Below are 15,066 nucleotides of genomic sequence, written 5' to 3'. Positions count from 1 at the left end.
ATACATTTTCTTTTTATTTATCATTTAACATCTTTCAATAATCCATACCATATAGCTTTATTTTTATTATATAACTAACACGTTCACAATTAAAAAAATATTCGGTTAAGTTATTGGTGCTTGAAAAACTTACTAAAAAAATCGATTCCGTATTTATTATTGATTATAGTTTACTTACAATTACAGTTGGTTAAATTGACAAGTGATATTCGAGTAAGATGACTGGAAACTGGCATAACAACGTTACTCTGTAGTTTTTTTACTCCTGTGCTGACGTCAGACGTACAACTGAAGCTATGTCAGTATGAAATATAGGCACTTAAATTAGTGGAAACTGCTGAATTTTATATTTCTGTATTTATAATTGGTATATATACAATGTGTTGTTTACTTGTTATCTAATGTTCTTTCTTTGATCATCATGTGAACCCAAAAGCTTTGGGAAATTGGGACTGTTACATATTTGAAATATATTTATAAGTTTACCTTTCATAAATACTCGTCAATACATAAATTGCGCATCCAACAACAATGTTTTTCTTTCGTATTTTCACAAAAACTCACGAACATGTCTTGCCTTGTCAGTCAGTCTCAGTAGAATACGAACATTTCCGAGAAAATACGATGGAAAACTAGTATGCACTACATCTGTATCTTTGGTTTATTTAAGTTGTTGTCCAGAAAATTTGGATGATCATATCGATCATCAAAATCGAATGTTTACAACAACGACTAATAATTAATCTATATAATTTGTGGAATTTAAAATAAAATTACTTACCTTCTAAAACGCCTGAACACGATTTTTGGGCCACGAGCATTCTTATATCTAATCATAAATCAACGACACACTACACAAAAACTGTGAATTCTGAAACTATTTAGCAGAAGACTCCGCACCAACAGGATATTTACACAAAATCCTTTGTCCTTTTATAATAACTTTTTTGAATTTTTGCAAGCCTTGGTATGGGGAAAGGTGGGTGCAAGTCATCACCCGCTGCCGCCACTGTTCACAATTTTACACAGATTTGGAACACCATTGCAACTAGAATTAACAGTAATTAAATGAACCATTGTCTTTATTCTGTTAAAATTCGTATTTTATAATATACATACAAGATTTATTGATGATTTTAAATTACTGATGACAAAACTTGTCACATACGTCAGGTGAAATGTGTCATTACTCATTACATGGTCATTACCATAGTCCACAGCACGAAGAATAGAGGTAATACCTCTATTCTTCATGGTCCAGAGACCTATCATTTCTATGCCACAGTCATCAGATATGTAGAAAGTCATCGGAAAAAAGTTCCCACTATTTATGGTCATTACGGTTTACTGACGATTCGCCGAAAAACGTTTCCCAAAGTTTCACATCCCAAACTATTATTCCCAAATTATCATTTCCCAAATAAACGTTTGGCAAAACAACTTATCGCAAATTGACATTTAGCAAACCTTTTTTTGGCAAGTATTTGTTTCCCAAAATATTTACTTGGTCAAATTTCATTCTACCAAATATTATTTAGTCAAAGGTATTGTTAGGCAAAATTTCCATTTCCCAATATATTGTAATTAAATGGCGCACTAGAAATTTGTTTGTTGATTTTATACTTTGTGTCCAAGATTTGTGTGAAATAATGTGTATGTCGTACTTTTTTCCTCCTGCTGCAAATGTCAAGGATGACATTTACACTTGCATGTCCGGTTACATTTTATTAAAAAGAATTACTTTTAAAAGTCATTTCCGGTTTGCTCACTGTCAACCTAACACGCTCCTCCTCGCTTCGCTCGTCGTCGCACCTAAACTGACTCTGTCACACACGAGTTTTCTGTTACAATAGTAAGAAAATACATTACATTTATGCCTTTTAATATTTATTGTCAAACGTTGTTTTGCATGGTGTAATTTGTAGCAGGGGCGGCTCACTCCGCGATTCTATCGCCGCGCTACAAGTACATCCTGGCGGCCGCGAGTTCGCGGCCTACTCAGGGGTGGCGCGCGTTCTCACGGAATGCACGTTCGCACTTTCTACTGTTACTTTACGTCGCGAGTTTTTTTAAGGTTCAGATGCGATGTACGCGAATGGAATGGCTAATAATACTTAGTTAAATAGACATCATGAATATAAAATAAATACCATAGGACTGATGATTAAGTCCCACGGAAAAGTTCAATAAGGCTTATAATGTTGGAACTTGAACAATAATATATGAATACAGTATTTATACCTAGAAAGTACCCAAGACTTGAATATAATAGTATAACATTTTATGTGTGTTAATTCGTTTTAATCCATAGGTAACCCTATCGCCGGACGCCGCGCACGTGCGGCTCGTTTCTTTGTAAGAATTTTGTATGTATTTAAAAAGGCGGCATTACGAGAACATCAAAGCAGTGGGCCTTCTGTACTTGTACTATTATATATTCTGTGTTTGTAGAAACATTTTTTGACAAAAAAATAGTTGACAAAATAATTTTGTCCAGTAATTAATTTGACAAAAATAAAGTTGAGCAAACTTTTCTTGTCCAAGTGAAGCACTTGGGAATAAAACTGAAATTATCATTTGACAGATTTTAAGTTAAATTTGGCAAAAAAATCTTCGGTAAATTAAATGGATCCCGTAGAAATGAAAATGCAAATGCCTAAATATTTTCGAAATTTGCGATGTGAAATTTTTACCAAACATGTTTTGGGGATATAAGTTTTGCCATTAAAAACATTTGCGAAATAAAGTTTTGTCTGAATAAAATTTGACTAAGTAAAATTGTGCCAAATGATAATTTGACCAAACAAATTCATTGCCAAACATACCTTTGCCAAACAATACTTTGGGAAATGAAACTATTGCGATATGATTATTGGGAAATGAAATTTGATGAAACGTTTTTTGGCGAAACGGCAGGACACCGGTCATTACTCCATAAACCTTGGAGGCATCTTGGAGGTGCAAAGGTCATCTGCCAACTTCAAAAGATAGACTAACCCACACAATTACCTCTATATTTATAAAATTTGTAGGTAAGTACCTAAACCATATTTACCTACACTTTAAGGGACACATACTTTTGACCTAACCTTAACACTTTCGAAACCGGGCTCTACGCAGCGCTACGACATTTTCGCTACATACGGGGAAACCCATGTAATCGGCTACGCTTCTACGAGCGGTGTGCCCGACAGTCGGGTTCTTGGTAGCGAAAGTGTTAATGGATCTGTTTGGAGAGGCCAACGAAGGTGAGGAAAGATCAAAAGGAATTGAAATGTCTGTTACAATGGCATTCATTTAATAAACAACCTTTTGGGTTAAGGCACCGTTTTCAAAAATTTCAGAATCATACTTGATACTAGCAATACCTATATTGTATTTATTTTAAAAAGTGTTCGCTTTATATTTAGGTAAGGTGCAGCGGGGCAAATCTCGACTGGGGGGCCATTGTAACTGTACTGTAAACTATGATGTTGAGTTCTACATGTATGTATGCATCCACTGAACACGCCTACCATATATTTAACTGGTGGACACTCTATTTAATAATGAAAACATTGTCAGACATGGAAAAAATGGACCAGTTATATTGGCCCCCCAGTCGAGATTTGCCCCGCTGTAACTTATATTATGTATATGTTTACATAGTATCTCCTACAGCTTTGCAAAAGCCACCTCCCGTCTTCCCAATATCCCAGATGCTTCGTCAAAAACCAATCTTGTTTTATCTCTCGAAAGCTTTATTAAACAAACAGAACTTTTTCAGAAACGAGTTATCAATTTTGCGCAACGTACAATCATGGATGTGCTCAAAGGCTTTATCAGGAGGTGTATGAGGCGATGAGGCCAGTACATCGTTTATTTATTCTCATGAGAGAGCTGTTGGTTTAGTGAAATAGATTTTTTTTTTCTGAACATTGAGGTAAGTATTCCTTTCTACCTTCTTAATTTCTACCTTCCGACTGAATCCATTATTTTTTTTTGGCGAAATTGGAAGGTAGGTACTAGTTTTTAGAAGACAAACGACTGCAATCTGACTTTCCAACCCAAGGGTAATCTAGCCTATATTGGCACTGGTCACTCTGGTGGTTCACCGAAAAGCAAATTAATATTATTTATTTTTTCTACTCCCGTACTGTTATTCGTGAGATACAAGGTCGTGCATAGAACTTTAAAACCCTACATAAAAGATGTCAGGACAAGTCATCTAGTCTATACCCTGAAAACATTTAGTAGCAGTAGCACGATATAGCTGTTAAAGTTCAGTAAATATATTGCTACCAACTTAACAAACCAATTCGCAGAGTCGAGACTCCTTCGTTTTCTGCTGCGTTCATTGGCGACGCGTCGAATCGCATTCAAATGTAATGAGAACTCGATTCAACTCGGCTCGATTCGTCTTAGTGGCCAGGCTTCAAAGAACCACCAAAGAACCATACCATAGACAGTTTTATTTTCATGTTTGCACTCGAACTGCATATTCAAAATGGTAGGCGGTCCACTAGATAACTAAGATGACTGAAAGTAGGTATTTGTTGAATTATAATTTTCTTTCAAAATAAGTGCTTGGTGACCTCGTAGAAAAAGTATTGTATGCAACGGTGTTTAACTGAGTCAAAAAATGCTCGTGGCGTCTTTATTAACAATTTTCGGCTTCGCCTCAAATTGTTACCCACGCCACTCACCTTTTTTGACCTCTTTTAACCACCAGCTGCATAAAATTCTATTACATGAAAGAAAATATCTAAATATACATATACGTAAAAGAAGAAACTGACTGACACATATCAACGCATAGCCGAAACCGCTGGTCCTAGAGATTCCAAATTTGGCACGTATGTTCCTCATAACTCTCATAAGGTGTAGAGGACTAAGAAAGGATTTTCAAAATTTACCTCCTAAAGGGGTGAAATGGGTCCAAAATTTGTATGGAAAATTTGTACTTTCATTCTCTAGGCTACTGGTTTTTTTACAATATGTATATAAAAATATAAAATGAACACACTCACAAAACATATGAACATAATTATTTTTGATTTAAACTTTCACGATTATTACACATAATTATTTTTAAAAACCGGGACTTAATCGCGTATAACTACATATTAAACTGACCTCCAACGTTTCAAGGACGGCGTTGTCCCCGTGGTCTCGGAGAAGACTGGCTTGAAATGACATCAATACCTTCTGACAGCCGCGCGAGTTTTTCGAACTACCCGCACTTGGTTTTGATTATCAACTTGAACTGTTATCGCACTAGGGATGTTACTCTGTCGACATACAACACTGACGATATTCGATTTAACGACTGTCGATATTATTTTCGGCTTACATTTATTAATGAAGTAACGCTGGAACCAGATGAGATAATGGTGAGTTTTGATGTGGAGTCACTTTTCACCAATGTTCCCGTTAAAGAATGTCTAGAAGTTGTCAGAAGGAAACTGAGCGATAGTGGCATGTCGGAGACAATGGTGCTGCTGAGGAACTGCTTGGAAGGGAGCTACTTTTTGTATCGCGGAAAACATTATCTCCAGATTGATGGGGTTGCCATGGGTAGTCCTGTGGCACCGGTTCTGGCAAACATCTGGATGGAGCATATCGAGGCCAGTGTAGATCTGCAGCCTTGGGCAGTGAAGTTGTGGAAGCGATATGTGGATGATGTTTTCTGTATTATGAAGGGTGGTAAGCAGGAGGTGGAGCAACTTCTCCAATATCTTAATTCTATTCATCCAAGGACTAAGTTTACGTACGAATTAGAATCACAGCGCAGTTTGCCATTCTTAGACGTGAAAGTGATTGGTCGAATGGACGGAACCCTAACTCACACTGTTTACAGAAAGCCTACGCACACTGACAGGTATTTGAATGCCCTTTCTCACCACCACCCGCGCCACCTGCAGTCAGTTGTCTCATCGCTGGTGAATAGAGCGTATGATCTGTGTGACCCTGAATATTTGAAGGATGAGTTGTCACATATTCAGGAGGTGCTTAGAAGGAACGGGTACAAGAATAAAAAGTGGCAACCTAGACGGAAGGCAAGGGGGAAACGTCCTGAGGTGTCCAGACAACCGGCATTTCTGCCGTATGTTAAAGGTGTGACGGATAAGGTTGGTACAGTACTTGGAAAGTACTCTATAAAGACGGTGTACACGCCATTATCCAAAGTTGCAGGAAGCCTAAGATCACCTAAGGACGTTATACCGTTTCAATCACCTGGCGTTTATAAAATTGATTGCAGTTGTGGTAGCTCCTACATTGGAGAAACTAAGCGCACCATAGAAGAAAGGATAAAGGAGCACATCGCGGCTGTGAAAAATCGTCAGGTCAACAAGTCTGCCGTGGCTGAACATTTGTTAGAGTCAGGGCCAAACCACTGGATCGAACTACATGACCCTAAAGTATATATATATTATTTTATTTGATTTTTATTTTTATTTGATTTTATTTCTTTCTTTTTAATTTATATGTAGAAAGTGATGTTTTAATTTATATGTTATGGTTTGATGATGTGTGTTATTAAGGTATGTTAGAATTAAGAAATTAGTTTTTAGTTTTTTTTTTTTTTCAATGTAAATATTGTTATTGTAATGTATGGATCATGATATTCGAAAATAAACAAATTATTATTATTATTATTAAAGTCCTTTCCACGGAACGCCATTTCTACAGTAGAAAAGTGCGTGAAGCCATTGAAATCAAAAAACATCGCAATTTCAATCGGGACGAAGGTTTTAGGATCTCATCCACATGGAATCCTGTCATTAATAAGTGTAAGCCGAAAATAATATCGACAGTCATTAAATCGAATATCGTCAGTGTTGTATGTCGACAGAGTAACATCCCTAGTGCGATAACAGTTCAAGTTGATAATCAAAACCAAGTGCGGGTAGTTCGAAAAACTCGCGCGGCTGTCAGAAGGTGTTGATGTCATTTCAAGCCAGTCTTCTCCGAGACCACGGGGACAACGCCGTCCTTGAAACGTTGGAGGTCAGTTTAATATGTAGTTATACGCGATTAAGTCCCGGTTTTTAAAAATAATTATAATTATTTTTATTCGAAATTTCACAGGGGTAAACATATTATGTTATATGACTTTAGTACGCGGTCGAAGCCGTGGGCTAAAAAGCTATAATAGTATAATAGTATATATAGTATATATATATATATATATATATATACATATATATATATATATATATAATATATATATATATATATGTAGGTAAGCTAATAGATATATAAGCACTGCTCGTTTCAGATCTTTTCGATTTGTACATAAAGCAACTGGCACTTATTTTTCAATTTAAAATCAGTAACTGAATAGGCACCATTGTTTACAAAAGGGAAGGTTAGTTTACTCAATTAACCTCCTGACCCAGATATAAACTATTGTAATTGGACTATTGGTGAGATTTCCTCATAATATTTCTATATAAGTACCTATTTAAAAGGAATTATGAAAGTATATTCTTCTCGGTGTTGTTTTTCTTGAGATTCGTTGGATTCTTGAGAGTCTGGGATCCGCTTGGCAACTAACTTAGACACTCCGCGACCGTAACTATTATACATCAGTGCTATTTTGATATTACAAGTAAAGTCAAAACTATGTAATAATTGAATCGGTTTATTTGCACTAGACTAAGATCGGTTCCTCTCAGAAACTTGCGCTACCGGTTCTTCCAAATCATAGAACACTTACTCTTCAGACGGAGCACTTGATGGTGTGATGGTGTAGAATTAGATATTGAACAAATATCCAGTACCTACGTCGTACAATGTGGTCTAATAGGTTATTTATTAATAAATCAATACCTACATTGAATGAAAATATTTAAAAAAAACTAAACTTATTTCAACACACAACAAATTTACACAAAACATAATATTTACAAATAGAAGATAGGGGCTAGCTCGGCGTAGGAAGGTCGGGTGCCCAGAAGGCTAGTAGCATTACTGCGCTGAATTGAGATGCTAATATGAACTTGTCCAGTCTGTAAGTGGAAATCTGTTTCCTTATAGATACAGCGTTAAACACTTTCGTAACTTTACTCTGTGAATTATATACTGAGGCACCTGAGTTAAGTGCCCCAAGTTTCTTCAAGGCAATCAGTCTTTGCGATGTTTCATATTGGAGACGTAATAAATATCAATTACTTGAACAGAGTGGCAAGTTCGCTTTTAATTACATGTGAGTGGGGTAATTTGTAAGCTGAAGACATTTGCATACTAAATTACAAAACAAATAAAGACTTTGTCACCAGTGACTTCGATATTTTAAGTAAGTACAGTTCAATACAAAATAATATAAATTAAAAAGTAGCAACATTGTGACAGTTCAATGTAATTTTTACGTAGGTATATATATGTCACTTGTATCTATATTTCGGACCACTTGTTTGGTTACACTAATTTATAATTATATTCATTATAATAAATACCGTAATAAGCACAGCGGATTAATTCAAATTAGTCATAATTTGGAAATTATTTCGTTTATCCTCAACGTTTGAATTTTCCAGTGGAATTCACGGGTATTGTAAAACAATCCTGCCACAAATAGGTACTACAGTGTAACCTGATCCGTAATCCATGGATGTTCATAGTATCGGTAAGCTGGTATAATAAGGAATATTAGACACCTAATAGAACCACTACTCGTACTACTGAGTCAGGGCAACAAGACTTTTGTCTGTGCGGAAAGACCCGTACATTATGCGGCTCTTCTTTTTCCACAAAAACTTTTTTCGCCGTACGTACCGCAATATACGTGGAAATGAGATGCGCCCGGTGCATATGATACAGACCCGTGGATTTTTAAAATCGTGATAGGCTTAACCCTTAAATGCACATTGTTGCTATTTGGCTACAGTGCATGTTATATATTTTTAAATAAACTAGCCAAAATATAAGCCGGACTTTTTTATTTATTTTTCCTAGATCCTACATCTAAATAACCAAATAAAAACATTATTTCCAACCAAAAATAAAAAAATCATGCATTTAAGAATTAAGGATAAAGATAAAATTTAGGGAAAGTGTGAAAAAACTGGATGATGGCGATTTTTAGTACGTATATTATTTAGGTAGATTATTTCAGAGTTAGTAACTTTTTTTATGTTTAAACATTTTATCAAAGGGGTTTCTCAAATAGTGTACCTTTCTAATAGTAGTAAAACTTTTCTTATAAATTTTACCAATAATGATATATTTGTTGGAGGCTTAGATTAGAGCCTCATTAAAGAAATATACCAAAATATCTTAAAGAATGCAGTGCAGTTGACTGCGATACTTTCCAATTCAAATCTAACTGACGGTTCCTCTCCGGATGCCAACTCACCACGGCTTTCCTTAATGTCATCTTAACCAGCCAGGAACTAATCCATTTAAGCTGTTCGGGTCATATAAATAACAGACACAGTATCGCAGTCAAACACACTCAAGCATAGACTATTTCCATAGACTATATCTTGACATTCCAACATCCGCAGCCGTCATGCTGCGACACGGCCATTCTGACCTTCCACACGTCCGCGTGTGGAGAATACGATCAGGCCCCGTAGCCGAATGGCATTTCTCTGACGCCAAACGAAAGCGATACGCCGCTGGCTCTGTCGCGCCAATACGCAAGCGCGATAGAGATAGATATCTACTAGCGCTTCGTTTCGTGAGCGTTTCGTGAGCGATTGTGCCATTCGGCTAGCCACCCAGGACCGCACAAGTAAACACTTTAGGTACAGGAGCAAACATCCACTCGGTTATCCTGACCACAATCATACATGCAAAAGCCAAAACAAGTTCGCAATAACCATTTTTAAATGAGTAATGAAAATGAAACAATGCCCTAATTGCGTAACCCGCAATCTGCATCATTGGCTAAAACCACCAATGAAAATCAAACGGCACACAGCCCTTATTGCGTAACCCGCAATCTGCATCATTGGCCAAAACGACCAATGAAAATCAAACGGCACACAGCCCTTATTGCGTAACCCGCAATCTGCATCATTGGCCAAAACGACCAATGAAAATCAAACGGCACACAGCCCTTATTGCGTAACCCGCAATCTGCATCATTGGCCAAAACGACCAATGAAAAACACACAGCACACAGCCATATTGCGTAACCCGCAATCTGCATCATTGGCCAAAACGACCAATGAAAAACACACGGCACACAGCCACATTGCGTAACCCGCAATCTGCATCATTGGCCAAACCGACCAATGAAAAACACACGGCACACAGCCATATTGCGTAACCCGCAATCTGCATCATTGGCCAAAACGACCAATGAAAAATGTATGTATGAAATGAAGGTACAGGAGCATTATTGAAGTACTCATTGCGAACTTGATTCAGCCTATGCTTCATCAGTATCGTCACCATCTAGATTAGTTGGATGTAGTATTGTGTAATTTAAACTAATGTAGGGGATGTTATTGTTGGTAAACCGATTGCCAATTAATGGTTCTAAGTAATGTGTTCTATCACTTTTGTCTTCCGTTGTTACTAGGTACTAGGCACTCAAAAGGCATTTATTCGAAACGATGCACGATAGCACGGCTCAGCTGTCCTACAGCAAACTATATAGGTACGGTCCACCATTGTACCCCGCAACATGATGTACATAAAGGTATCTAATTGACTAGTAATACACATCCTCTGGGTTCCATTTCAAATTAAATCCGTTTCGCATCAAGTCGTATTTTCATATCACGTTCAACCAATGCTGTTATTCAACCAATCATATGCAACCAATCATCATTCACGAACGCTTTTTGTTATGTAATACTGGTCAGTATTTTACACTTGACGACGTGAACTTTATGATATCATCCATCGTAATATTTGAACGGAATAGGAATGCGATTTAAAAGTACAGTGAGCACATCAAAGTATAACTTTTAATATAAATTTCTTAACACCTTCGTTGCGGCAATTAAAGTATGTATACTTCGTAAGAAGTCTAAAGACCCCCTACTGCAGTGAAAGTGTTAATCCATTAAAAATGTGAATAGTGAACATTTTTACTTAGTAGATACATGGCTTTTATCTTCTACGCTGTTCCTGCAATGAAGACTATTGATTGTGTACTGAATTGAGTATTTTCATTTATCCGCATACTCTACTGTGATAAATTTCACCTTATTAAACACAACTTAAATATGGCAAATGTGCTTAATCGCATTCTCGTCGCGGTTCAGGACCTAGTAATAAAGGAGGCAGGATTTTTTCGATTTCCTTTGTTTTAGTAAGTGTATACCTATGCTAGAATAGCTATTTAAAAACTAACGTTGTCATTTTATATCTCATTGTCATCGCTGGGCATTTTAAATAAACAGAAAACAAATAATAATTGTAATTGACAACGTTGTTATTTGACTTTCTTGATTTGTTGATTTGATTTCCATTCATCCTACCCCTTGGGAGAGAAGAAAAAAAAAATCGAATGAAGGTAGTCTTATTACCCGCTGCATTTTAAGCCGTTGTACGCCGCGCTGCACACATGTGACCGTTTTTTTTGTATGCGAAAATTAAGAGCGTGAAGACGTGCGAACGAAGCGTTTAAGCAGAAAAAAATTCAGCAATGAGATTAAACGTTCGACACTTGCATTCAGTGTCCAAACTTCTATAACTTCTATAAGTATTGCCAAGATTTAAGCCCAAGAAAATATCAATCACGCAATTTAGGAGGTAAGTACATTTAATCGTCAAGTAATTATACTATAACCGTAGAATTACGCATTTCAATGTTAAGTTAAACACACTTCTTTGTTTTTTATGGACTGGCATCAAGACGGTTCTAATAAATTCAAACATATGTAAACTATGTATATCGCTTGTAAGAAACGTTATAATACGGAGTCGATCGGGTATTATAATACCTAATCTAGACATTAGTAATTTCTGGATAAACTGATATCTGAATCCGTAAAACTAATAATGTTAGCTTTACACATTATACAACACATTAGCTTCAATCGCTTTAGTGCCAATTCACGTAAACAAACTACGTATTTTTTTGTTTTTAAACGTTATGAAGAGTGAACGGCTCTATTTAATTTTTGTTTATCAATGTCGAGCAGTCATCTCAATTAAGTGTATGTCATATTCATCAATCTTACCAAAAGATAGACAATTTTTTTTTTGTGTTAGAGGCGTCAATGTCGCAAATATCGTTCAAAGATAATGGATAGAGAGGATTTTTGTCAAAGCAAAATGTGTAGCCAAGTTTTGCACAGTCCGACACACCCCGTAACAGGGTCGAATCAGGGCTTAACTCGTAGTTATGGTTCCGAGGTACGTTTTTTTTCTTTGCTTTTCTTTTATCTTTATTGTCGTTGTCTGATCAAGTGATCACCATGAACAAAGGCGTTTAAAGTTGTCGTGCCCGCCGCAGTTAGCGCATAAACAACTTTAAAACATCAAATGCAGAAATGAAGAGAAAGAAGATACAGTTTCTTTGTCAGCACGGTACCTAGCCAACGTCACAATCGCTCACGCTTCGCAAGCGCATCGCAGTCAGCCCTCCCCATCGCTCCTCTGCAGCGGCGCGACAGAGCCAGACTGATGCGTTTCGATTGCCGCGCAGCGCTCACAACTGACACTTCGGCTAAGCTCGCAGCACATTTAAGATGTTTTTTTTGTAGTATGTGATTTTATTGCAATTTATAGCAAAAGAGCGTAAAGTCAGGTGCAGTAAAGCAGTTTACTGCTTAGGTTGTAACGAATTCAAATATGTGAAAAACAAAGGTTCACAAATTCTTTCTTCAATAATCGTACCAAAATCAGCCAATGTACCAATTCCGATCGAATTAAAAGAGCGCATTATTCTCATTATTTTTCATACTAGCGTCGTAGTCGCTCACCGCGTTTAATACAGTTTCACACAATAAATATTCTTGCCAAAATATTGGCTGCGTGTTAACTAAAACATTTTTGCTATCAAAAAGTCACCAACATGAAAAGGGCTCACCAAATCTGTCAGGTGCAATGCATCGTCACCGTCAGCAGGACAGGAGCGTTCCTTCAACCAAGTCTCCACACCAACACCAACCGGACACGAAGTGAAACAGTTTAAGCGGCGTGCAGCATGCAGCTAAAGCAATAGTAGCGGCAGCAGATCTTCTTAGATCTTCTGTTTGCCATAGCAACTGTCCTGGAATTGTGTTTATATCGCATGAATACTAAGCAGTAATTTGTTTTCTATGGATGTGTGTTACGGCGCACCTACAGCAGAATTTTGACCACATCTCAACAATCTTAAAAATATCAAAGTGCAAATAATATTGGTCGGAAAACAAACTAGGTAGTTAATATTTTCATGGCGTTGACTTCAACCTCGTACTTAGATACTGCATGATTTTAAACCTCGCTTATTCTTCACTTAACAATAACATTACTTTGAAAATTCCATTTCAACAACGTTTTTCTGGTACCTACTGGCCAATGGGACAGATTCAAGCCTCTGAACTCTTTAATCAGCAGCGGCAAGATATTTGACATCATATGTAAAATATAAACACATCTCTACTATGAAAAATACAGTTTAAAATCGAATGAGTAAATCAAACGTCAAAATGGTTAAAGGGTTAATTTTGAACGTAAATAAATTCATACATACTTCAAAATGGTGTCGATAATCGTGATGTGTTAAAGTCAGCGCGAAACCATATTCACGCGAGTAGTATGAGCAAGCAAGTAACCAAGCGAGGCATGCATAGACTTTACTGTTGAGGGTTGCGCTAGTATCGTGGGAAAAACTAAATTTACTTATGCCTTAATGTAGAAATCAACAGCAATAGTATTTTGTTGCTGCACATGAAGCGAAGCTCACGAAATGGCAACCATTGTTGTAAGCGTAGTTCTATGCATAGTTTACGGCGAAATATCGGTGAGAATTTTGTGATTTATTAATATAATCAAAGATTCTTGCCGCAACTTCCTGCAAAGCTGTCGTCAGTGTACCCCTAAATACACGTTAAAGTAGAACGAAACCTTCCCTTAATTACACCTCAAGAAGACGGACAGGGCTACGTAGCTCATACGTGGCTGGTGTTCGTGGGTCGTGTCTGTCTGATATACATCCAGGTGAATCCCGTGAAGGCCCGGGCTGCCGGAGGACACTACGCTCAAATAGGTTCACCTGTAATGTTAATTTTCATCCGAGCATGACAAGTTTTAGATGTAAGCACGAACACAGTTTGTAATGTCATGGATCATACCTGAACTGTAATTAAAATCTTAATTAGTTAACTTTTCTATTTAAAATATAACATCTATGTTTTGACAGTTGTTTACCAACATAACAGTTGCCAGGCAACTATGTTTGTAATCATGATTTGTCATGATGTACATGAAGGAAAAGTTTCGTAACCTTTTTAACTATAATAGGTCTATAATGTACTTAATTATCGGAATTCATGGAAAATAAAATCCCTATCGTAAGAGTTTCACCTTAGGGACAATAAACAGCCGAATTTCGTATGTACCTGCTTGTCATCACATGCACATTTTTAGGAAGCCTCTGGTATCCTTCACCACCGTGGTAACCACCAAGAAGATGGAAAATGGAACTCAGTCAATTAATATTCTTTATATAAAACATGCAAGCATGCTAGAACTCACCGGATGTATGTTCATAAAATAGCTGATCCGTACATCTAGATGTAGCCTTACCATTACCAAGATATGCACAATGGTCCGTGCATGAAACAACTTATTTTTAAATGATTCTGTGGGAACAGGTCCAAGGGAGAGGTCTCGCAGATCGTGGTGCTTTGCCTCCGCCTTTTAACGACCACTTCTGATGTTGGAGGCTTAGATTAGAGCCTCATTAAAGAAATATACCAAAATATCTTAAAGAATGCAGTGCAGTTGACTGCGATACTTTCCAATTCAAATCTAACTGACGGTTCCTCTCCGGATGCCAACTCACCACGGCTTTCCTTAATGTCATCTTAACCAGCCAGGAACTAATCCATTTAAGCTGTTCGGGTCATATAAATAACAGACACAGTATCGCAGTCAAACACACTCAAGCATAGACTATTTCCATAGACT

The 15,066-nt window shown here is 37.0% G+C and overlaps 1 protein-coding gene across 1 annotated transcript; it reads left to right on the top strand.

The window, feature by feature from the left end:
• Positions 1–5,369: 5,369 nt before the first annotated feature.
• Positions 5,370–14,832, top strand: LOC125235281. Its single transcript, XM_048141794.1, has 2 exons — positions 5,370–6,004; positions 14,751–14,832. Exons 1-2 carry the CDS (start codon positions 5,370–5,372, stop codon positions 14,830–14,832), a joined length of 717 nt encoding a protein of 238 aa, XP_047997751.1.
• Positions 14,833–15,066: the final 234 nt, after the last annotated feature.

This window comes from Leguminivora glycinivorella, chromosome 2, assembly GCF_023078275.1.
Source record: "Leguminivora glycinivorella isolate SPB_JAAS2020 chromosome 2, LegGlyc_1.1, whole genome shotgun sequence".
NCBI classification, from domain to species: Eukaryota; Metazoa; Arthropoda; class Insecta; order Lepidoptera; family Tortricidae; genus Leguminivora; species Leguminivora glycinivorella.
Note: the sequence above shows the minus strand (reverse complement) of the source record. Positions and strands in the feature narration are given on the sequence as shown.